Below are 24,407 nucleotides of genomic sequence, written 5' to 3'. Positions count from 1 at the left end.
GTCAAATATGCTTGAACTTGTTAAACTTGTATGTGTGCACACGCAGCAGCTGAGATTCTTCAGATATGGAGGGAGAAACTGAAGTAAAGACGTTACTGGAATAAACACAGTGCTTTTGTTTTATACAATACAAGTCATCAGATATTGCTTATTGTAATGTGCCTTTTATAGCAAAGATAAAACTAAGTATATGCAGGGGAAGTCACTGGCTCATTGGGCACATATACATGATTGAGCAAGTTAGGAGCAAAGTTGTCCTCTCTGTCTCTTCCTCCAACTGTGTGTAAGCGGAGTTCACTCTGCAAATTATTGTATTAAAACATGTGACCATACCGACTTTCATGGGTGACTCCTGGATTGAATTCATGAGTTTGTGCTGCGCTACAAGACACCTGTGTAATCTGTATCATACTCAACATCCCACCACCAAGAAAACAATAACAGGAAGATTGTTTTCCATCTTTATTTATGTACAGTAACAAATAAACAATTAACAAACAAAGTTTTTAACAGCTAATCCTGATTATGAAAAGTTAGAAGTAAAGATAGAAGGCATCAGAGCACTGACGCTTCAATGCTAGAACTCAAAGCCTGTAAACCTGCTTTCAAATCAGTTTTTCTTTATAACAATAAAACTTTTGTAATCTTTATAACAATTAAAAAAACGTCCAAGTAAAAGTTAGGAGACAGGCATCCTTTGGTATTATTTGTGAAGAGATTAAGAGAGTTTCTTCAGCCCCGCCCACATCAGACAGTGAGAAGAGATCAAATAAAACACAGATACAATAATTCCTTGTATAAAATAACAAAAAATATAAACTATTTTTTGACAAAAAATATCCCAGCCTATCATTCGTATTAAGGTTGAGAACATTTTTTTTTTTTGTGATGCAGCCTTTAAAGGATTTTTATGTTTAGGTCCATTAGAGAATGACATGCACAACATGCTATCAGATTCTAAATGAAATAAAAATAACAGAAATAACTGATCAATGTCGTTAACTATATTATTGGATAAAACATGCAAGTGGCTGTCAAAACCAGAAACTCGTTGACATAACAGACATGTAGAGGTGTTATTGATTCACCATTCAAACTTATTTGGATCAATGTTTAGACAGTACTTTAGAACAGAATGCAAAATTTAAACCAAAGCTAATGTGCACAAACAAAGTGTATATAAGGGTCAAGTATAAGCTACAGAGTTATAAACCATCCACTGACTGTAAATATACATCCATGATAAGTTCTAACTCCAGTCATAATCATCTTCACTGCCACAGTCGTAACCATCAACCTCATTGTAGCAGTCGTTCTCATCATAATAATCGTTTTGCTCCCCATCGTCTGCATCGTTGTTCGTCGAGGAACCGTCGGCGTTATCATCGAAGTGGTCATGGTCCTCATCATCTTCACCATCATCATCATCATTGTTCTGCTCACCATCGTCATTCGTCGACGAACCATCAGCGACAGCGTTGTCATCAAAGTGGTCATCGTCCTCATCATCTTCACCATTTTCATCATCATCGTTGTCATCGATATTGCCATCATAGACTGCATCGTCAGCTTCATTGTAAATGTCGTCACCAGAATCACTGTCATTGTCTTCATCATCTTCCTCTTCACAATCATCATCTCCTTCATCACCATAACTTTCACTGTCATGGTTATCACCATCATCACCATCATCATCATCATCATCATCATCATCATCACAACTGCAAGTGACATTTCCTTCATCATATTTGCCATCCTCCCCATCATCTTCATAATCATCATCCTCTTCATCATCTTCATTATCATCTCCATCCTCATTCCCATAATCACTGCCATCATTATCTCTACTGTCACTGCATTCATCACTGTCATCTTCATCATATCCACCATCACCTTCATCATAATCCTCATCCTCATCTAGCTCCTTGATCAGAATTCCATAAGGTCGAATCGAGCTCTCCACTATGTCTCTCTCCTTCTCAGCAGATGCTCCTTTAGGAACACCAATGAGCCAATAGTCACGACGCCTGCAGATCTCTCTCAGTTTGGGATTGATCCGGTTTTGCAGGATCACTTTGTATCTTTTCCCCGTCGTCTTTGATGTGAAGGTCTTGGCGTACTCCTCTCTCTCAGCCACATGTATGTCCGGTGTCGAGTAGATTCCTCTTCCATACATGGCTCGATCTCCTGCATTGTAGTTACTCCTGATGATGCCTGTGGCTCCTTTTAAGCTCGTCCCGTGGTAGGAAACGGGCCATTCTCCAGGCACAGAGTGACTCCTCCATCTTTTGTCGCCCAGCCAGGTGTCTCCGTCTGGATATTTACCTTTGACGTTTAAGGCTATGCGGTACCAACCTTTCGGGCGCTCGTAAACCTCATCACCTCTCTTACACTGAGACGAGTCAGAGAGATTTGTGAAGTCGCAGTCAAACTCGGAGTCAAAAAAGTATTTCTCGTCGATAAAAGTTTGCCCCGCCCGAGCCCGTTTCCCAGTGAGGTTGTGCAGATGAAACTCATCAACAGATAAACTACCCGGTCTTTTCCAACCTCTTTTCTTGTCATAAGGTTGAAAATTTTGTCCAAAAAGTGAAGATATAACTTCAAGTTTCAAATCTGAGTCTAAAGGCATGGTTAAGGTCCTTCTGTTCCTCGCGTCGCGTCTGATCTGCGAATGCCAGCGACAGTGTCTTTTAACTTTCACTTTCACTTTTGAATCTGTCTTTTTTTCCTTTTCTTTACTTGAGGCACTAAGTAAGAAAATAATAAGTAGCAAAAGAGCAATACCACACTAGACAAAAAAACAAACAAAAAAACCCCCACAAATAGTAAGAGTCCTGAAAGTTAAGACTGGGTATTTATGAGGAAACATCCAGACCCTCCTCCAATAAATATATCACATCTTGTTTGTGCTTAGGAATCAGTTTAATCAGAATTTGAGTTGGGGTAGGCTGAAAAGCGTGGGGGAAAAAAAGCTTTTTTATGTAATTAAATGTTATGCTAACTCGCTTAAATGATGGCTTATCAAAAGCATTGACTCTCTAAATAAAGAGCAACTTAAAGGTCCTGTGAGGAGTATTTTACTGGTTATGGAACAGGCTGAAATTAATTCTGATTACTCTATATGACCTACAAAAGCAAATCAGACCATCAGCGACAAGAGTGATTATTTCTATATAGTTATTTTTAATGTCTGAAACTGCAGACGGGGGGTAGGTGTCAGATGGAGCGATTTACTGGAAGCTGCCTTTGTTTACAATTTCCAGGGCAAAAATTTAAAGTGAGTGACATATGACTGTTAAAGAAAGCAGGATGAGATTTGACAAAATCAGCAAAGAGTTAAGAGATACGACTTTGTCCACAGGGGGCGCCAAAATCAACACAAACCGAAAGTTCCTCACAGGAGCTTTAAATATGAAATGCCTCTGTTGAGTCTTTTTTATAATCCAACTAAAAACTAAACAACAAAATTTTGTCATAAAACAATTCAAATAAAAACACAAACTTAGATTTAACATTTGGTGAAAAAAAATATACGAGTACGAGATATGAGAATTCACTTCAACCTTGAGTCATGGTTTGTCTGAAATATGACCTGCACTGTGCTTTGACATACAGCAACAGATGACACCTTCAACAGAAACTGCTGTGTTGCTCTACTGTGTTTTATATATAACTTTAATATAACAAAAAGAGGAACGAGAGCTTTTCTGTATGAGCACTTTATCATCAAAAACCTCACGATGGAAATATATATTTTTTTAAAGTAATAATAACACAATATTGAAATTTTGCATCACAAGTAAAGTTTTGTTTAAGTTGTTTGTTTAACAGAAGAGGTATTAGTAAAACGAATTTAAATGTTCGAGGTTCATTTGTTTTATAATTAGGTGAATATATACTGTTGTTTAGTTTACAACAAAATTACATAATTTCTAAGTTGATCATATCTTATGTATTAAAATTCTTACTTGAAAGTCCTTGGTAACTTAGGCTGTTGAATACAAGCAGTGAAAATTACAATATTGTTCCTCTAAAATGTGGTAAAAATGTAGTTATGGAGTTGATCATAGTCTGGACAAACTCCAGTAAAGTGCTGCTACTGCAAAATTGCAATGCAATGACAAGTACTGTGGATATTAAACTTAAACAACAGAATCTTTCTGAGATGTAAATACTTTAAGCAAAATGTTTCAACTGAGAACTTTTCCGGATCATTTCCACATCCTGCCGTGCTCTTCTTTTTTGCTTTGTCTGCCATAAAGACACAAAATATGAGCAAGGAAACCCCTAATCCATGATGGCCTTTCCTGTTATTTATAGCAACTGTAGATGAACCCATGTGCTGCACACAGATGCCACTTGGTGTGTTTGTTTTGTTTACAGTCAGAGTCGGAACATCTTTCTTAATTTGTTCTGTCTTTCACTTTTTGTCTCCCCCTCTCTCAGCTCTGGGGCAGATCATGCTGTATGTAGACGGAATGAACGGTGTCATTGGGCATGTCGAGACAATCCAGTGGCTCTACGCACTTGTTGGCTCAAAGGTATAGTCGACAAACCAGAAAGACAAACAAAAAACCTCAACACACACGTCTACAGTGTAAGAAGACTGTCATCAGCTCTGAGCGAGCCAGTCACTGTTTGATGAGATTATTTTTAGCCTTGACTCCTATAAAAACAGACAAAAACATCTGCTACTGATTGTATTCTGTGTCCTGACCTCAGGGTTGTGTCTTTTGTTGGTTTTGTGGTAGATATACTTCTACTTTGCTTTCAAAGCACCAAAGTTTTGATTCTTGTCCCATAAGCTAAACATTACGTTGTTTCCATTTCTTTATTTAATGTTCGAAATTTCTATTTTATCCATTTTCAATATAGTATATTCAATGATGGCCCCCGGTCTGTAATATATACATTGTTTGTAATGTTATGTCTGTATGAGTTTGTAACTTCGTACCCCTCCCTCTAGTTCCGACTGGTTGTGAAAACAGCTCTGAAGCTGTTGCTGGTGTTCGTGGAGTACTCCGAGTCCAACACCCCGCTGCTGATAGAAGCCATCACCTCTGTGGACACCAAGACAGGTATACATAACCACGACCAACTGCTGAGGAACTTGTTCTCATTTATTTTTCCTTGGTTGAAACACAGGAAGAGGGGGTTGGAAAGAGAGTGACACATTCATTAATGTTTTTATTTGTTATGCGCTAAATTCCAGGATGCAAGCCATGGTCCAACACTATGGAGATCTTACATGAGAAGGATGGAGTGGACACAGAGCTGCTGGTCTACGCCATGACCCTCATCAATAAGGTGTGATGTCTGTAGGGCCTCTATGATAAATGATAATATACTTTTTTAACATTTAGTACTGAAAAAAAACGGAATACTATCGCAGATTTATATTTTAAAACATGTCTTTTCTATTCTCAATCATATTAATTTCATTTTTGATTTAAGTGCTTTGGTATTTAATGCTTCAGGGATGTTTTTGGGGGATTTACCATGAAATCCAGAATATTAGTCGCACCAGAATATAACAGACAGTCTGTTTTTGGGGGTATCCCAGAGAGAAAAAGGTTTTATATAGCTATTTATTAATAAAAACATGTTTATACGTTATTTCAACACTATTTCTATTTATTTTCATTTTAAACAGTGCTGGCCCCGGTAGCTAGCAGGATGGCTGGCAGCCTACGGTAACGTTGATTGTTGTGAGGGTGGCGGCTGCAACGGTGATCATGGCGGTGCATGTCTGTGATAAGCGTTAGCTTAAAACAGCGAGGAAAAAACAAAACAGCACTGCGGCATATTATAAATACGGAAACAGTTTAATGCGGAGGTGTGACGTCACCACGTAGCAACCGACAATTTTAGCTAGATTATAGCTCCATCGTCTGGGAAAAATACAGGAACACAATAAAAATACCTCTCTCTGAATTTTCTACTGGTATATTGGTCACACATGTATATAGGAGGCCCACTCTTTAGATGAAAACATTTTTACTAAAAGCGCATCTTATACACCAAGTTTTTTACGGTATGTTATTACTTTACATGCAAGTTGCGATATTTTAGCAAGTAAGATATTTCACATCACAGGATTCAGTAATGATCTTTCTTTTTCCGTAGACCCTTGCAGCACTGCCTGACCAGGATTCCTTCTACGATATGGTGGACGGTCTGGAGGAGCAGGGCATGGAGACGGTGGCCCAGAGGCACTTGGGGAGGAAGGGCACTGATCTGGATTTGGTTGAGCAGCTGAACATCTATGAGGTTTGTGGGAAACAAAGTCATGAGATCACAGGGAAAATATTGCAAGCTGATATTTGCCTTTAATTAAATATCAGATTTCAGCTAGTAAGTGCTGCTAACATCCAGTGAATATGACTCCATACAGTATTTATAGAACCATTGCTTGATACTAAAATTCTCCAACTTCACACCCAATTAAATTTCCCCCCAGATGACCCTACGGCACGAAGACGGCGACGATGACACCCAGCCTCCGCCAATGGTACGCCGGGACCGTCGTAGAGTCAGCCTCGGGGGCGGGGACAAAAAACGAGGCCTGGAGAGGAGGCGGAGCCGCAGAGCTTCTCTCGGGCGGTCCGGTCACGCCTCCCCCTGCAGCCCTGCGTCCCCCCAGAGAGCCGGCTTCCAGCCTTTCAGTGGGCATAGAGCTGAGGACATGAGCGAGAGGTGAGAGAAGGAGATAGAGAGTTGATTGACAAAGTGACATAACAGAGCAGAGGGAAGAGTTGGTTTTTGAGATGCATATATTTGAGATGCGTTGAGTTGAACTCAAGATTTAACTGTCTTGTACCAACACTTTCTGCTTCAGAGCACTGTCAGGTTCCCTTCCATCCATGTAAGTTCAAAGGTCACTCAGAAAACGGTCAACTGCTGACCTCTGTGGCCTATGTCTTTCCAGCTGCTGCTCCTCACCTACATGCTGTAACTGGTGTGTCTCATATCACATAAAGCACTCAGAGTGGGATTTTTATTCTGCATTGAAACACTGGTGCAGACTTGTGCTTCACTAAAAGAAATAAAGACAAACATTCAGGCTGTTCTTATAGGTCTAATTCAAGTGTACACAATATTAAACCAGCACAGGCTCATTCCAGGGCTGTGTGTGTGCGTGTGTGTGTGTGCACAAAAATGGGACTTTGGAGCCGGTCGTAGCTGTTCACTCAGGTATATATCTCCTCTCGACGTGCTCTCATCCATTCTAACTCTATTACTCACTTAATATGCTTCCACCGTCATCTCTTCATCCTGTCCGTGTGTGACGTGACTGAAGCAGATTACCTCCCATGCTTCAGTTAGCGTTGAAACGGTGCATACATCCACACACGTGTGTACTTTAAAATAGAGGTGAAATTCTGCATAAGAAATCCTTTTGTTTTTGCTTTTTATGAAAATGATTGATGAATGTTGTCGGGGACCGCATCCTGCTTCACATTATACATGCACACACAGGAAAAACAAAGACAACTTTTATTGGCACTCTCATTCGTCACACACACATGGCTCTAGTCTTGTGGAACAACACCTGGCAGCTCACGCCGGCTCTGCTGCAACAAGGCTCATCTGGTTTCACTCGACGAAGCAGTCTGGTGGCACTGCTCTCAAGTCAGTTGTTGCGTATTCTCCTCTTAGCAGTCCTATCCCTCCTCCATGTCATCATTTTTGGTCTTCTTGTGCATTTTAAACTGACCTGGAAGCACAGAGTGTGTAATGAGAAACATCCCTCCTCTCACTGCCTTCGTTTCTGTGTTTACTTTAGTCTCAATACTTTTGCTTCTCTGTCACTTCATGTCTGTCTGATGTATGTCATGCCCTTGTTGTCAATCTCGTCCAACCCTCCGTCTCTCCCTGTCCTCTGCTCCATCTCTTCTTCATAAGTATGTTGATTTCAGTTTGCATGCTTTTCTCACGTATCGCATCATCTTTCCTTCAATCCTTCCCTTAAATGTTCCACCATCCATCCTCATCCCCTCGCCTTCACAGAGAGGAGGAATATGAGGATGGAGTAGAAGGGGAGGAGGAGGAGGAGGAGACTCCCGTGACTGAGTCTGATTCGGATGAGCAGCAGGGGGCTGAAACAGAGTCTAAAGAGACCACCCCCAGGTATTTTAGGAAATGGTGGTAACATGGAAATGTAATAATATCCTGTGGTTTCTCTAGAGGGCATATTTAGAAACCCACAAAGGTATTAGATGTTTCTTTTGTCATGTTTTTTGTTGTGTAACTGTTTTTTCTCCTTGTGGCCTACTGTGGGGTTCTCTTTTACTCTTACGTTTGCTTTCATCCATTTATTCCTCTCAATCCATTCCTCTGTTCCTAGCCCGGCTAGACATCTTCCATCCATAATCCACCGAACAACCGTCCAGTCCATCACTATCACATCCAGAAAGGAGAACATAAAAGAGGAGGAGCAGAGTAATCGGACTGAACCCCCTTCAGCACCCACCATCCACTCCCCCTCCACCTCAGACTCCTCCCCTCTCAGCCCGCCAGCCCAACCCTCCCTCCTGGCCTCCCTGCTGGCCAGGAAGAGGTCCATCGTCACCGTCCCAGCTACCAAAGAGGTCAGCCCGCCATCACGGGGCTGCAGCCGTCCCTCCTCCGACCGCCTTCCCTACCTACCCCACTCGCCCTTCCACCTCTTCTCCTATGACCTCGATGAGGAGCCAACGGCTCCGTCCAAAAACAGCGAGGAGTCACCCAAGACGACGTCTCCCAGGTCAGACAGCGACAGGAACTCCCTGAAGCACAGAACGCTCTCCTTGCATCTCTTGGACGTTGCACTTTTCCTTTTTCAGTTTCACTTCTGTTTCTGGCCTTTTTTCCCGGCACTCGGATCTCTTTGCATCACCTTTATTACTCATCACGTCCCCTTTTCACCAGTTCTTTTCACTTCGCTGACTGCACAGCTTCACACCTTTTAGTCTGTCGACACTCTTATTGTTCCTTCACACCTCTACTTCTTAGTTCTTATAGTTCACAACTGCAATCCTCGTTTGGATTTCCACTGCCACAGCTTTTTCCCTTCTTCTCAAGAGCAGTGTGAACACAGTCATGTTTTCACAGCTGCCTTTTTCACCTGTAGTTTCACTTCCTGCTTATTTGCTTGAGCCATTCAATAGAAGTCTCTATCCTTCCCTCCATTTAGTGTCTACTTTAACATATTAAATGTGTAGTACTGTTGTGGTTTATTGTTTGTTCTTTCTGGATTTGACTGTATATGTGACCTGCATGTTGCCTATACATAGCTTGTAATGGAAAAGCTACATTTGGATGCTAGAATTACAACAAATTCAGGAATGATTGTGCTCAGTTCAATATATCAAAAAATGAACTTCAATCAGGCACTTAATGCTTAAATTACTACACTTCCCTTTGGCAGACAGCTAAATGTTTACCTGCTAACACTGGCTAAATGAGCTGTCAAGGTAAATATATGTTAGCCCAAGGTCTTTTCAGATTCACACTGAACTCTACGCGAGGAGAGACACCTTGCCTGGAATTTTCCAGAACCATAAGTGTATAAACTCTACAGGAGCGACTAATAGGGGTCACTCTAGTGTTGCACCAACAGCGTTCCTGTTATGTAACAAGGTGTCACTTTCGTTTCTCGACACCAGTTTTGAACTGAGGAGTCAGTAGGGTGTCGAGTAACCAGCTGACTGAAGAGGTCACTCACTGTCACCCCTTTTCTCACCCCCTCTCTCACCCAGAAATGGAGGTGTCACATCTTATTCCTCCCCCAGCGGTCCAAGCACGCCCACCAGCCCCAGGTGAGATGCTCCGACATGCATACGCATCCTAAAGAAAATCAACACATGCATTTATTCAAGCAAACATGCACATGTGTTACAAGTATGGCCTGTGTGCAGCCCTGTTGCACATTCATGGTGCTGACATGCTGAAGTGAATATGATCTCACCTCTCGTGTTCCCTGGTTACTTAGCTTCTCCTCTTTCCTCCCTGGAGAACACAGTCATTTAAACATAATTTATGGCTTGTTAAATATATACTTACACATATAGAAGCTCTGTATTTGCATGGGAACTTGAGTTTGGTTTATGTTCATGTAAACAGTTAAATGTTATCAAATTGTATCACGTATTGGTGCAGCCACAACTAGCAGATGAAAAAACAGCGATGCAGCATCACAGACCCTCATCTCAATGCCCTGATAATGGTAAAATAACAAACAATAAGGAGGAAACCTGTTGTGGAAGAAGCTCATGATCACACTGTGCTGAGAGTTTTAAAAACACAAAGAATCTCTCTGATTGTGTGTTGCTGTAATCCCATTCTTCTCTTTCTTTTCCTCAGGCCCGCTTTGGGCGGACTTCTGTCGTCCTCATACCGACAACACCAGGAATCTCTGGCGGCTGAGCGAGAGCGCCGCCGCGTGGAGAGAGAGGAGAGATTGCAGAGGATAGAGAGGGAGGAGAGGAACAAGCACAGGTGACTCATCACTGACTTCAAAGCAGTTTCAGTCAGATCGTAGATTACATACAAGTGGTAAAATACAGTGTTAATCCAGTTAAGTGCAGCACTTTCATCTTTCATGTATGTTTCAATGAAAACATGGGTTGCAGAAATATCCTGACACCATGTTTAAAGCTCCTGAAACTATTTCCATATTGCACTTCAAAAGTGACCTCACTTCAAACGTTGAAAAACAGGTCTACAGAAGACCATTCCAGTGTCGGGTATGATCATTATGTCCTCAAATTCTCTGCTTGTGTGTCTCTCACAGCCGTGACTTTGTGGATAAGATGGAAGAGGCCAGGCATGCGCGGGAGGAGAGGTGAGTGTGTGCACTAAATCAAAACAACACACACTGAGAGAACAGCTGAACCTGCGGGGAATACGTCTCAGCCTGTGGTTTGGGAAGCTCGGTAATAGCGTAATTGTTTTCAGGTTAAAAAGTTGCCCTTTGCTGCCAGAGGCTACAGGGAGACTGAGCCGATTCTCTTTGCTCTCTCTGCCTGTTTTCTCCTCTCTTAAGGAGCTGTATTTAAGCTGCTGCACTTTGCTAAGGGTTTGATTGTGAGGCGGCATGCTGTGGGAGAATCAGATCCAAGGATTGTTGAAGCTTTTCACACTGAAATCATACATACAAAGACACACGCTGAACACATGTAGGTTATACACACACAAGGAGAATTTTCATGAGGCTAATAAAAGTGTCTTTGTGTGCAAATGGGAATCACAGACAAGCATTGATTTACTTAAGAGGGTATGTGAGGTCATAATCAGATTTAGGCAGCTATAGAGATAGCCGTGATGGATATGTATTAACAAAACATAATGTTCCATATGGTCCATAATGTTCTTCCCTATTTTCGAATCTTCTTTTGACAGTGTCTGTGGACTATGCCAAGTCCTGTTACAATAAATACAATAAGGCAACATGTCCCGAGGGTCAAAGAGAAAAGAAATAGAGGGAGACACTTAAACTGTTTGAACTCAACAACAGACAAGAAACAAGCACAACGCAGACAGAGGTAGACAGAAAGCCCGAGAGGGAGACAAGCTGCTGAGTGAGCACGTGGGGGATGTATCCACAGGAGAGGTTGATGTATTTATTGTGGATTTGGACGATACGGTTATCAGGAAAATACGAGTCTTACCCCAGCTCACCCCCCAGAGGGACACATCTGTCTGACAGAATACAGTCCCATAACACCTGCACACAAAAAAACTTTCCTAAAATATGATTGCCTTGATGACAGACAACTGAGTGTATAAATGATTGTTAATGGTGTGCATGCTAGTGTTGGATTGAAACAGGATTCCTGGAGCATGTAGCAAATATTTATGGTTGCTGAAGCCTCACTGAACACCCCCTCCTTTTACTTTGTTATATAGTTGGTGTATTTCACCTGCAAAACTAATGACATTCTCTTCTGCTTCGTTTGTACCATGTCTTGCTAATTGCTTTGTTGCTAATGCAAATCGCTAATAGCTTACGTTAGCATGCTAACATAGGCCAAACTAACATGGTGAACATAGTCAATATTATACGACGGAGTATTAGGGCCATGTTAAAGAAAAAAAAACTGAGATCACGAGAAAAAATACGTAATATTACAAAAAAAAACTTGTAAGTTAATAAGAATAAAGTTGTAATATCACAAAAATAAAGACGTAATTTTAGGCTATGGTTAGCCTAAATCTTACTTTGAAGGGTAATATCAGAAGAGCAGCCAGCCGCCTGCGCTAAAATGACTAAAATCAGGAGTCATTTTCAAATAAAATCACTTTTCAGTCCTGATAGTTATGACAAAGTGGTGATGATGTTCCGAAAGTGCCGGGTGTGTTCAATAAATCAATCTCCGGTTAAAGTTGTGTTAAGCCTTCTGTGCATCATTTACAAGCATAACTTCACAAGATGTTCACTGTGAAGTTATACTTCACACGTTCCTCATTTTAGTGCAGACGGCTGGCTGCTCTTCTGATATTTTCCTTCATTATAATATTTAGGCTAACAATAGAATTAGGACTTTTTCTCGTATTCTCTGATTTTTTTTTTTCTTTAATGTGGCCATAACACTCCGTCATAATATTATACCATCCACAATCTTGGATCCCATCGGCTGTAGTCTGATGACAATATAGCCTCTGGGGACAACGGTGAACATGCCGGGCATGTAGCCGGCAGTTAGCGATAAACGACTTCCAGTTAAGACTTCCTTTTCCGCGTGCTGCATTGTTTACAGAAAAAGAAACCGTTTTTCTTGTGATTAACTTTAATTAACGGGTCTTAACTTTGCTGAAATTTCAACATCATGATGCAGGATTGTTAAAAGTAAAAACGAAGCTTTGTCAGGTCTGTCCTCAAGAGGAGAAGAAAACTACTTAAAATGCTTGTTTGTTGAACGGAGGTCGGATCGATTACGATGCATTCAAGGAAGTCGGGAAATCTGAATGCTAAACGGCTTTCGTGACACAGAGTCAAGGGAATTTATCTCAAGTTGAATTTTAGATCTAGAACAGATTGTAAGCTGAACTTGCTGCAGACGTCTGTTTATAGAGATTAATAAGAAGCTAAATCGTCGTCAGGTGACGCTGATGGGAGCTGGGATGTCAATACAGCGGATTACGTTCCGCCTGTTTTTTGCTCTCCACACGAACTGTTTTTCCTGTACACCGCAGCCTGCTGATACGTAATTGGTCAATATTACTCAGACTACAAGTGTAGTACAAACAGAAACCAAAACCATCCCTAAAATCCACGTCACTGTAAAAAGAGATTAACAGGTGTTTAACACATTAGCATGCTTAGGTAAATATTTGACTCTACAGACGTATTGGTTAAGTACAATGAAGCAGACAGGTACAGTTAACAGCTTATCAAAGAGTGTTTATTGACATATACTGTGCTTACATTGACAGTCTGGCATGTAAGAGTGTTTTGCAAACAATCACTTAGCTCATTCTAAGTGTGAAAGGACAGACTACACGTTACAGGTTTTGATGTAAGCTGCAGCACACAATACACAGTTGGCTCACTCGCTCCATTTCTCTCTTAATCACACACACGTACACACAAACACACACATATATTGGTATCCAGTTCCTTCAGACCTCTGAAGTGGCCTGATGCTAATGAACTCTGAACAGAAGCTCCACACATTCATGGTGCGGTGGGAAAGAGGAGGGGTCAGAGAAAGAAAGAGAGAGAGAGAGACAGACAGAGAGAGAGAGAGAGGGGGTTGAAACAGTGCCCTAAATCTCTTTTCTGGCCGGCAGATTGAGTGGTAAAGTTTGCTAGGGGGAGAAAGGAGAAGGAGAGGAAGGAACAGGACAAGGGAGGAGAGCTGATGGAGGAACATCTTGAACAGGTTTATTCTGATTCACTTCTGATATTTGGCCTTTCAGCAGCCAAACTAACATTACCTTCTCCCCATCTCTCCCATTATTCTCTCCTGTCGCTCTCCTTTTCTCTACACCCTCCTCCCTAACAACATCTCTTCTTTTTTTTTTAACTCCCTCTGGCTGCGTATTTGGACTGCTGGTGATAGCTGGGGCTTTGGAGAGAGGAGAGGAGAGCAGAATGGAAATGAGTGATGAATGCTTTGAATGTTTTGCGGAGCGTTAATTGGCCGAGGTAGAGGAGTTTGGGGAGGTGAAACAAGTTTGCGATAGCTCGTGGTTACAGGTTTAATTTAGGCCAACACTCAGAGCAACACAGCAGAAAAATATGCAAAACAGAAAGTGTATTTTTGCCTCTCTCCTCCTCTGATCCGCCCTCTCTCTCCTCCTCTCCTTCAGGTATAAGAACGTTGAGCGACTTGCGGCGGAGGAGTACGAGAGGGAGCGCATCCGGGTGTCAAGGACTCGCCCCGACCTAAACCTGAACTTTGAACCCTCGGAAGCCTGGCCCTCGTCATCCCGCAGCAGCACCCCGTCTTCCTTCGCCTCCCAGGAGGACACAGAGGCTGATCTCGAACCTGAGACCCCCGCCAACGCCTCTGAGACTGGTAGGACAACTGAGATACTGTTTGATGGAGTAGCTGTCATATAGCAGCACTAAAAACACTTATAACATGGTGTCTTTGGGGACTGTGAGTTAATATCAAGTCAAAAATGTTTACAGGATGAGATATAGGACTGAAGTCAACAAAACATTGTCATGTAAAGTTAAACATCATGTATCGTGTTTGTTATGATTTTGTTAAGTATTTTGCTGAATGCTGCCAATGCTAATATCACTGATATAAAACTGCAAACAGTAACACAGGGTAACATGTGTGCAGTATTTCCTGTGTGTCCTCTACGGAAGCTCTTAGCGGAAATGCATCCATACATTATATTTACACGAGTTATAACGAGTTATTTCTGTGTCAAGATCTTAACTTATTTATCACGTTATCACGAGATAACGAATAAAATGTATGGATGCACGTCCGCTAAGGGCTTGCGTAACCCCCCACACATTTAAGAATCCATTACAATAAAAAAAGTACTGTATAGAAAGGTTATTAGAGGATGTAAATACATCAGCTATTGGTTAAAAAATTCAGACATGAATTGCGTCAAAACATGTAGTTTGACCTCACTGAAAGTTTGGGGGTTATAACTTTAAGGTTGTGCTTTAGAGGACTTTTACTTTATCGCACTTAAAGAATGAATGAATTCTTCTTGTTAATACTCATGGGACTTATAATTAAAACCACAACATGCTGTAGTTCAATTCCCACACTGTGCGCTCCAAAGCAATCATTCCTAACCTTAAAGTTACAGTCTCGAAGGGCTCAGTTTCGTTCTCTTTGGCGACACCTATGGCGATAAACGGTAATTGCGGGAGCACATTTCCAAGATATCCAAACAGTGTCCCATGTGTGACGTCCACGGTTGGCTCCGGTTGTAACTCTTGATTTTCCTCGCTGACGGTCACTTTCCTTTTTAGTTTGTTTGTTTTAGCGTCGAATTTGTTTCTTTTTCTTTGGATTTTCACTTATTTTTGAAGTTGTATCTGTAGTCATCGCTCTTTTCTTTGTTTGAGACTGCAAAAGTAGTTGCTTAGCTCAGCCTACCCTCTCTGGCAGACCAACCACTGCTGGGTGATGGAAAACGCGTCACTAACTGGGCGCCACTTGTGATTTTTTCCGCGAAAGTAATACTGTAAATGCAAAGGCTTTCATCAGTGGCCCATCGGCTCAATCACCATTGTGTTGCCTCATTCAGCGATAGATTGTGACTTAGCAGACATTTATTTACAGGAAAATCTTCGAGATTATCACTTTAAGTTGTGCTTTAAAGGTCTTTTACTTCAGTGCACTTTTGTTTGAGTTTGAACTCTTCTTGTTAATACTTATGGGACTAAATTAAAACCACAAGGTCTGAAGTTTAATTCCCACAGTGCGCTCCAAAGCAATCATTCTTAACCTTGAATTCTTAACAGCCTGCAGTTTGAATTAGCATGCAGGCGTGAGCTAAAGAAGGAGAGGTGAGGCAGATTGTGGAAAATACTGGGGGGAGAGGAGGGGGCACCATCAGAGGGGGTAGACAGAAAATAACACACAGAGAGGATATGGGTGAAAGGGTCAAACTGGTTTTTGAAAGACCTTTTTGAAAGTGTGATGCCGAAACTTCTTGCGTAAGAAAACAAGCTTGTTTTGGAGGTAAAAGCATGCACTGCCACGAGCTGAGGCGCTGCGGCTCTAACAGACGTGTTCGAGGCGTCACGGTGTCGTGTTATTCTAACCCCGCCTGCATCACTGCAGGGACTGTACTGTTGAGTTACGTGTTTGTGCCACGTACATTAGTATGTTTTGATGTAAACAGGAACTTAATTCTTCATTTCCTGTTCATATCCTGATTCTACAACAAGCAGGCTTACTGTCGCTGCCATATTGTTGACATAAGTGTATGGGTGTGTGAGTGTGTGTTGATACAGGGGAGTCATAGGTGAAGCCTAAACAGAGCCGCCTTTAGAGTCAAAGACAGCATGTCGCATGTTTCAAACAGTATTTCATTGCAGACAAGTCATAAACTGGACAGTGTGTTTCTGTGTGACTGATCACAGGAAGTCAAATCGCGGCGTGAGAATTATTCATAGTAAACTGAGAGAATAAAATAACGCTGCTTTCTTTGTGACAGGAGAGGCTGATGACTCCAGTGCCAGTGTAGAAACAGAGGAGAAAGAGACCGCTGCTGAAGAGGAGGAAGCACAGAAAGAGGAAGAAGAACAGGAAGAAAAGGAAGAGGAGGAAGTACAGGAAGAGGAGGCCGTGCAGGAGGAAGTAGCAGTGGCAGAAAAGGAGGAGGAGGAAGGCGTAGAGTGTGAGCAGGAACCGGAGAAGGAGAAAGAGGAGGCGGAAGAGGCAGAGGAGGCGGAGGAGGCGGAGGAGGACAGTGGCATTCTGAGCGACAAGGAACGACAGAATGAAGAAGTGAACGAGAAGGACAACTGCTCGGCCTCCAGCATCTCCTCGGCCAGCAGCACTCTGGAGAGGGAGGAGCGGGGGAGCAGCGAGAATGGTGGGTAGTTCTGTGCTTAGATTGTGACTTAGATTTAATATTAATTTACATGTTGAGTTACAACAATAAGGTCCATTTAATTCAGCTTTCTCTTGCAATTATTGTAATGATTACCTGTATTGTGGCCTGAATTCACTTGATACTAAAAAAGTACTTTGATTAAAAGCCTGCTTGACAATGGCATTTGCATACAGAGTGTACTCATGCTTAAATTCTTGTGTCCTCCTCCTCAGGCCTTAAGGAGGCAGAGGTGAACGAGCACAGCAGCAAACTCCTCAACAGCAAGCTCTTCATGCTGGACATGCTCTACTCCCAGAACAAGAAGCCCAGCGATGAGGAGGAGGAGGAAGAGGATGCAGAGAAGGAGAAGGAGAAAGAGAAAGGAGAGGGGGAGGACAAAGACACTCAGGAGGGCGCTGATGAGCAACAAGGTGCTGAGCAGGAAGGCAACAACAGAGCGGACAAACCGGACCACCGCGGGACCATCCGACCGTTCGCCGAGCGGTTCGGAGACTTGATCAAGGACCTGGTTTCACCACAACCTCACATGGATGTCCCAGCAAATGAGCCCCCTCCTCCCCCGCCTCCCCCGCCCAAAAAGGAATCAGACACGATCTGGGACCAGCTCCTGGCCAGCCCTCGAGAGCTGCGCATCGGGGACATCAACTTCACCGACCTGACGGAGGACGATGACAAAGACATTCTGGACGCTGTTCTGATGGGAGGATGTGGCGACCTCCCACCCCCACCACCTCCTCCACCCTGCATCCCACGCTTCCCTCCACCGCCACCCATGCTTGGCAGCTGTCCCCCTCCGCCTCCCTTGATAGGGATTATGAGACCCCCCCCTCCTCCTTGTTTTAATGCCCCAATTCCAGTGCCTCCTCCGCCGGAGCCGCCTCTTTTTAACAAGAAGAAGAAGACAATCCGGCTCTTCTGGAGCGAGGTGAGTAAAAATACAAACATTGATTCTGGTTTGTCAGAAATAGATGACCAATAGTATCAGTGACGAAGGGTTCTTTTAAGGCTAAGACATTTCCATTAGCTAGTTACCATTAAGAGCTGGTACAGTTAGCGTTTCTTTACCTTTATTATTGTCTAAAACATGTGTCTATCTAACCCAGTCCTGTCTTGTTCTGTTTGCGATCAGGTGCGTCCGACAGACTCTCAGTACAGGGACTACAAGCGGAGTGGAGACTCGCTCTGGTCCAAACTTGAACCCATAAAGTTGGACACGGCCAAACTGGAACACCTGTTTGAGTCCAAATCAAAGGAAATACCAGTAACAAAGGTAAACCACAATTTGTGTATGAAATTCTTAATGCACCACTTTATGTTTGTAACATATTCAAAAAAGCTTCTCGTGTAAACGGCAGAAGTTTGGCAGGGGTACGATACTTTCTGTTTTGTCCTTCAGTGGCTGCTGTTTCATCAAAACACCGCTCCTTCGCCTGCCACACAGCCCAGGGTTTAGTGTCAATTATCTTCAGCACTTTAAAGTTGTTGTTTTAAGTGGTAAGCGAAGTCACGTGTCTTCTGATCCTGATCAAACATGAAAGTTTTGAATCCCTCACGATTCGCCTAAAGCCTCTAAATAAGAAAAGTATGGTCTGCTAAGACGGGAAGCTAAAAGCAGGCTTCTTACACTTTGAACTCCTGAGCCACCGCTTCAAAACCACAACTTCCATTACAGACGATAAAGTGAATAGCTCACCTCGGCCCGGCTTCTGGTCTGCACGTAATGTGTCAGTATGACGGTGGTCTGCAGCTCTAGTATCGGAATGGCTCAAGCAAAGCTGTCCTTAATGAGAGAGTGAAAGATATAGAGGACCACCTGAATGCTGAAGCCATCCGAGGTGGAATAGCACAGCTTTATTATTGCATTGGCTGACTCTTGTTTGGTCCCTCCTTTAAGTTCTATGGTTTTCTTACCTGACCAATAAGAATGTGAAGTATGTGTTTTAGTTATTAAAAACAGCTTCAACCAACTTCACATAAGATTTAACCCACATGGCTGGAACAAATTGGTATATTTGTGTTTTCTATGTGCTAGTTTTCAAGGTTAAAAGAGAGATGAGAAATACTGTAACTCCACGGCTTCGTTCTGTCTTTACATGCATAACAGTACGTTACAGAAGTTACCATTTACACACATAACCTCAGCTACCCGGAGAACATTGTCAGCAAACAATTAATGCAAGGACAGCGCTTCACAGCACATTGAACCTGTATTAAGCTAATTTAATTAGTTTAAAGAGAGAACACGTTCTGACTAAAACTGGACTAAAACTATGAAGGGTAAAATGTACTAAAATGTGACTAAAACTATGAAGCATTTTCATCTGAAGCTGATACTCTGCCATGCAAAGGCCCTCCTGTTAATGTCCCTATAACTGTTTAAAAAGTGGTTATAAAACTGCGGGAAGTCACACACAGCAAGGATCAGTCTTTCATCCATTGTCTTTCCGGTTACTACAGCACGATGCATAGAAAAAAATCAAGAACTTTCATCTTTTCAGTTTTACGGGATCGTGTATTATACAGTATTTTTAAGTACTACAAATACATTTGAATGAATATTAGTTTGTTTGAGAAATGTAAAGTAGTAAGGGAAGTTTAGAGATGTTAGTCTTACATGTAACAGCATAAACGCTAACATGTAACCGCTCAATAGTCTAAGTGTTGCAGTGTTAGTCTTAAGGCTCCATATGGCCAGTATCCAGTAACCAGGTCTTACCACCTACTCTGTTACACTTTTACATGGTGACATACAACAACTTCCTTCCTTTTATAGCGTACGCTGGCCTCTAGTATTGGTCAGGTCACATGTTCATATACAGTGACACAAAGACTGCAGACCAATAAAAACACCCACATCAACACACACTGTATCGACCTCACCTGTAATGGCATTTCCTGCTCCTTCTAACCATATAGTTTCCACAGCTGCAGTTAATGTAACCCGAGTGATGATCCTCTAATCCTTACAAGCGCATAAAGCAGACCACACAGAGCAAAGAGACGGAGGGAGAAAAAGGTGCTCCCATCACTGAACTGCTTTGTGTTTTTTGCCTAACAGAAAACAGCAGCAGACGGGAAGCGTCAGGAGATCATCGTTTTGGATTCCAAGAGGAGCAACGCCATCAACATCGGTCTGACGGTGCTGCCTCCTCCCCGCACCATCAAGACGGCCATCCTTAACTTTGACGAGTACGCGCTCAACAAGGAGGGCATCGAGGTGAGAGATACCTGATGACGATGATTGAAACTTCTATATAACCCCTGTTATGCCTGGCCCACACTAAAAGATTTTTCAAATCTTAACAGATCTTGAAAATGTGAGAGATCCCACACATGGCGATATATAATCATAGATTTAACAGTATAGTTCCTATAGTGTGTTGAGTGTAATGATTACACCAAAACAGCACACCACACACTAACAGATTCCATTCACCAACAACCAGAAACTAGAAATCTCACAAAACTCTCACGGTCAAACAAGACTTTAGAGTAAACAGCCTGTATGACAGCCTTCCCAGCAAATCCGGGGAAGTAAAATCACTCCTACCATCCCTCACACCACAGGAACATCTGGAGAGATAATCTTTAGAACCATCAAAAATCTGGACTTTGCTTACGATTGTCTGAAGGGAGGAATTGGGCCCAAAATTGGCCCGATTATCATGCAGTGTATACCCCGCTTTAGTCATATACTGCTGTCCTGTCTGACATCACTCTGTCTTCGCCCTCAGAAAATCCTGACGATGATCCCCACAGAGGAGGAGAAGCAGAAGATCCAGGAGGCCCAGCTGGCCAACCCTGATCTCCCTCTGGGCTCAGCGGAGCAGTTCCTCCTCACTCTGTCCTCCATCAGCGAGCTCTCCGCCAGACTCCAACTCTGGGCCTTCAAGATGGACTACGAAGCGACAGAGAAGGTCTGTTTAAACGTGGGGCAGTTTGAAAAAAGATAAAGGAAGATTTCTCAAACTCACATTTATTTCATTGTGAGCAAGCAAATTTAGTTTTTGTGAAAGCAGAAACAGACATTCACATGTGAAGCCAAAAGAACTCTGCACCATAAAGGTTTGAGTAAATGTGCACAGCATGTGTGTATTTAAGTGTGTGTGTTATGCCTAGTATCAACATCCCTTTTAGTACAAACAACATCCGCTAAACATCAACATAGTTACATCATAACATAACAAAATATGCACCCTTATTAGCAGCACCTCATCTTTTTCTGGCACACCATGTGTTGCTCGAGCGGAGAATGCGCCCAGGAGTACAAGTTCAAAGTCGAAACGCAGAGAATGAGAAACATGCAGCCGCTGCGTTTCTCTCCTGTAAATTTTACGGCTTTCCGCAGGATGCAGTCGTCTTTAATCTCTCCATGAAAGGAACGATTCCCGAGCGCAGGTTCGGCAGAGCGGTGTTCCTGACTTGACTCTGCGGGACGGTTTGGTTGTGGGAAGCTTAATGGAGGGCAGCATACCATGCAGGCACACAAACACATGCACACAAGAGAACCTCCTGCACAACAACAAACACTTGATATAATCAGAAGCATGTTTGATGGAGAAGGCTGACCGAGACAAGAACCTTTAAACAACCCCTCATGACCGCAAACAAGCACAGATGATTTGTGGTGGCACACAAGGTGCACCTGTGCTCCGCTTATGTAACTGCAGACGCATAAAACACATGTGTTTGTCAGCCATAATTGACTCAACAAATGATGTGTGTGTGTCTGTGTTTGTGTGTGTTTTCCTCCTCTCAGGAAGTAGCAGAGCCGCTGCAGGATCTGAAGGAGGGTATGGAGCAGCTGGAGAAGAACAAAACTCTGCGCTACATCCTCTCCACGCTGCTCTCTATCGGGAACTTCCTCAATGGCACTAATGTGAGTCACGTCTGTTACAGGGTCACATCATTATATGGAGACATAATGACAAGCTGCCTTTGTTTGTAGTAGTTTGTAGGTATTGAAGAGATAGTTAGTGATAATAATGGAGTGAGGATTTTCTAAGCCTGTAATTTGTTGATTGAAAATTACATCACATATTAGCTACTTGAGTTTGGTAGGAGCAGATGCAGCTGTAACACTTCCACAGACATGCTCCCTGCTTTTTGTTCTGATAAACCACTAAGAGTTTTTTTGTAAAAGTTTCAAAGTCATTACATAAGAAGGTTTTGTAAGTAATCTGTGCGTCCTTGTGTCCAGGCTAAAGGCTTCGAGATGACGTATTTAGAGAAGGTTCCAGAGGTGAAGGACACGGTTCACAAGCAGTCTCTGCTGCATCACGTGTGCTCTGTGGTGGTGGAGAACTTCCCTCAGAGTACCGACCTCTACTCGGAGATCGGAGCCATCACCCGATCTGCTAAGGTAATATCCGAATTCACTAAGGGAAAGCTTGCATATATAATTAATTTCATCATCACACTGTAAAACATTTTTAAGCTAGTTGTGTAAAGCACTTTGAATTGCTTTATGTATGAATGGTGCTTTATAAATAAACTTGCCTTGCATAGTTCGAAAGCATAACTTCCCCATCTGCTTTAATTGCGGGAGCACACTTCCCACATATCCAGACAGTGTTGCATGTGTGACGTCCACGGTTGGCTCCGGTTGTAACTCTTGATTTTCCTCACTGACGGTCGCTTTGCCTTCATCTGAGCGTTGAATTTGTTTCTTTTTCTTTGGATTTTCACTTATTTTTGAAGTTGTATCTGTAGTCATCGATCTTTTCTTTGTTTGTTCAGCCATAATAGATTACTGTTTACTCGCAACACTTGCAGAGATGGGAAAAGCAGCCGCTTAGCTCCGCCTACCCTCTCTGGCAGACCAACCACTGCTGGGTGATGGAAAACGTGTCACTAACTGGGCATCGCTTCTCATTTTTTCTGTGAAAGTCGCTACAGACACCCAGTCCATAATAATACTATATACTGAATGCAAAGGCTTTCATCAGTGGGCCATCAGTCGGTGACAGATAGTGACTTAACAGACATTTATTTAAATGAAAATCTCCAAGATTATCACTTTAAGTTTTTAAGTAAGTTTTACAGTATGGAGTAAAGTGAATACTAACATTGATCCTGATTAGCATTGTTTGATTAATTTCATAGGGAACAACCGTGACTTAACTTCACATGTGTCAAAGGATTTCAGCAAGTTTAAATTATATGTGTTTTTTTCAAACAATAAAAGCTCCTAAACAATGCATGCTGTGAAGTCTTTCAATTACCGGTAGTTAATGATGGTAAATATTTAGCACTTCTTTCCCTCAAATGTTTAAGTATTGGGTGATTCCACTTTTTTCCTGTATGATGTTTAACAGTGCAGCTGTAAAGAGGGATGACATACAATCACTTGGACTTCCTACATTTTGTTTTGGATGAACATTGTTTTGGATGACCCTCCCTCCACAAAACCCTCATTCATATCTCTCTCTTCCATCAGGTGGATTTCGACCAGCTGCAGGAGAACCTGTGTCAGATGGAGCGCCGCTGCAAAGCCTCATGGGACCACCTGAAGGTGATCGCCAAGCATGAGATGAAGCCCCAGCTGAAGCAGAAGATGTCTGACTTCCTCAAAGACTGTGCAGAGAGGATCATCATCCTAAAGATCGTTCACCGCAGGATCATCAACAGGTGAGAGCAACCAAATGAGTTTTTTTCTTTACTCCAGTTCAGAGTAGCATTATCAATTTCTGATTGTAACTAGTGAAATATTGATACCTATGTATAGAATGTAGACTAGACTATAACATACTACAGGTAATTATTTTTAGCTATGAGTTGATGGTAAATAATAAGAAGAAATTAAGAATAAAAGAAGCTACAATCACATTAAATAAACAAAGCACACAGTTTAATAACTGAAGAGTTAATATCTCAAATGTATTGTACTGTCTTCGTGTTCCCCAGGTTCCATTCGTTCCTGCTGTACCTCGGTCACCCGGCCTACAGCGTGAGGGAGGTCAGCGTCCACAGGTTCAGTAAAATCCTCAGTGAGTTTGCTCTGGAGTACCGAACGACCCGAGACCGCGTGCTGCAGCAGAAACAGAAACGAGCCGACCACCGCGAACGCAACAAGACCCGAGGGAAGATGATCATGGACGTCAACGCACCAGTGAGCATCACACAGAATCCACTACACAAGCACACACTCAGACTCTGTTTACTTGTTCTTCTCTTTGCACATCCAGAGCTGTTTTTCACTTCTTTACTTTCATTTTCTTCACTCTTTCTTTCCCCTGTAGTCTGATGATGAAGAGGAGAGTGAGGTATCAACATGCATGTGTTTGTGCATGAAACTACTTACCCTGACTGGACCTCTTTAACTCAAAGTTTTCCTTTTCAATGATTTTAACATCTAACTGTGTGACTCATGAAGGGAG

At 42.4% G+C, this 24,407-nt stretch overlaps 1 protein-coding gene across 1 annotated transcript in view; it reads left to right on the top strand.

The window, feature by feature from the left end:
• The window catches only part of fhod3a (formin homology 2 domain containing 3a), a 69,761-nt gene that overhangs the window by 42,145 nt on the left and 3,209 nt on the right, over nt 1-24,407 (top strand). Inside the window, exons 6-25 of the mRNA XM_069681374.1 lie at nt 4,447-4,541; nt 4,967-5,078; nt 5,213-5,307; nt 6,127-6,270; nt 6,461-6,696; nt 8,348-8,746; nt 9,741-9,800; nt 10,345-10,479; nt 10,775-10,825; nt 14,296-14,504; nt 16,627-17,007; nt 17,241-17,953; nt 18,158-18,298; nt 20,087-20,245; nt 20,763-20,945; nt 21,788-21,907; nt 22,229-22,390; nt 23,468-23,658; nt 23,935-24,139; nt 24,270-24,293. Coding sequence (XP_069537475.1) covers nt 4,447-4,541; nt 4,967-5,078; nt 5,213-5,307; nt 6,127-6,270; nt 6,461-6,696; nt 8,348-8,746; nt 9,741-9,800; nt 10,345-10,479; nt 10,775-10,825; nt 14,296-14,504; nt 16,627-17,007; nt 17,241-17,953; nt 18,158-18,298; nt 20,087-20,245; nt 20,763-20,945; nt 21,788-21,907; nt 22,229-22,390; nt 23,468-23,658; nt 23,935-24,139; nt 24,270-24,293 — 3,815 coding nt within the window. The remainder of the gene's footprint in view (nt 1-4,446; nt 4,542-4,966; nt 5,079-5,212; nt 5,308-6,126; nt 6,271-6,460; nt 6,697-8,347; nt 8,747-9,740; nt 9,801-10,344; nt 10,480-10,774; nt 10,826-14,295; nt 14,505-16,626; nt 17,008-17,240; nt 17,954-18,157; nt 18,299-20,086; nt 20,246-20,762; nt 20,946-21,787; nt 21,908-22,228; nt 22,391-23,467; nt 23,659-23,934; nt 24,140-24,269; nt 24,294-24,407) is intronic.

Source organism: Semicossyphus pulcher, unplaced genomic scaffold (genome assembly GCF_022749685.1).
Source record: "Semicossyphus pulcher isolate SPU_LCO1_2020_fin unplaced genomic scaffold, fSemPul1.0.p SCAF_5, whole genome shotgun sequence".
Lineage (NCBI taxonomy): Eukaryota > Metazoa > Chordata > Actinopteri > Labriformes > Labridae > Semicossyphus > Semicossyphus pulcher.
Note: the sequence above shows the minus strand (reverse complement) of the source record. Positions and strands in the feature narration are given on the sequence as shown.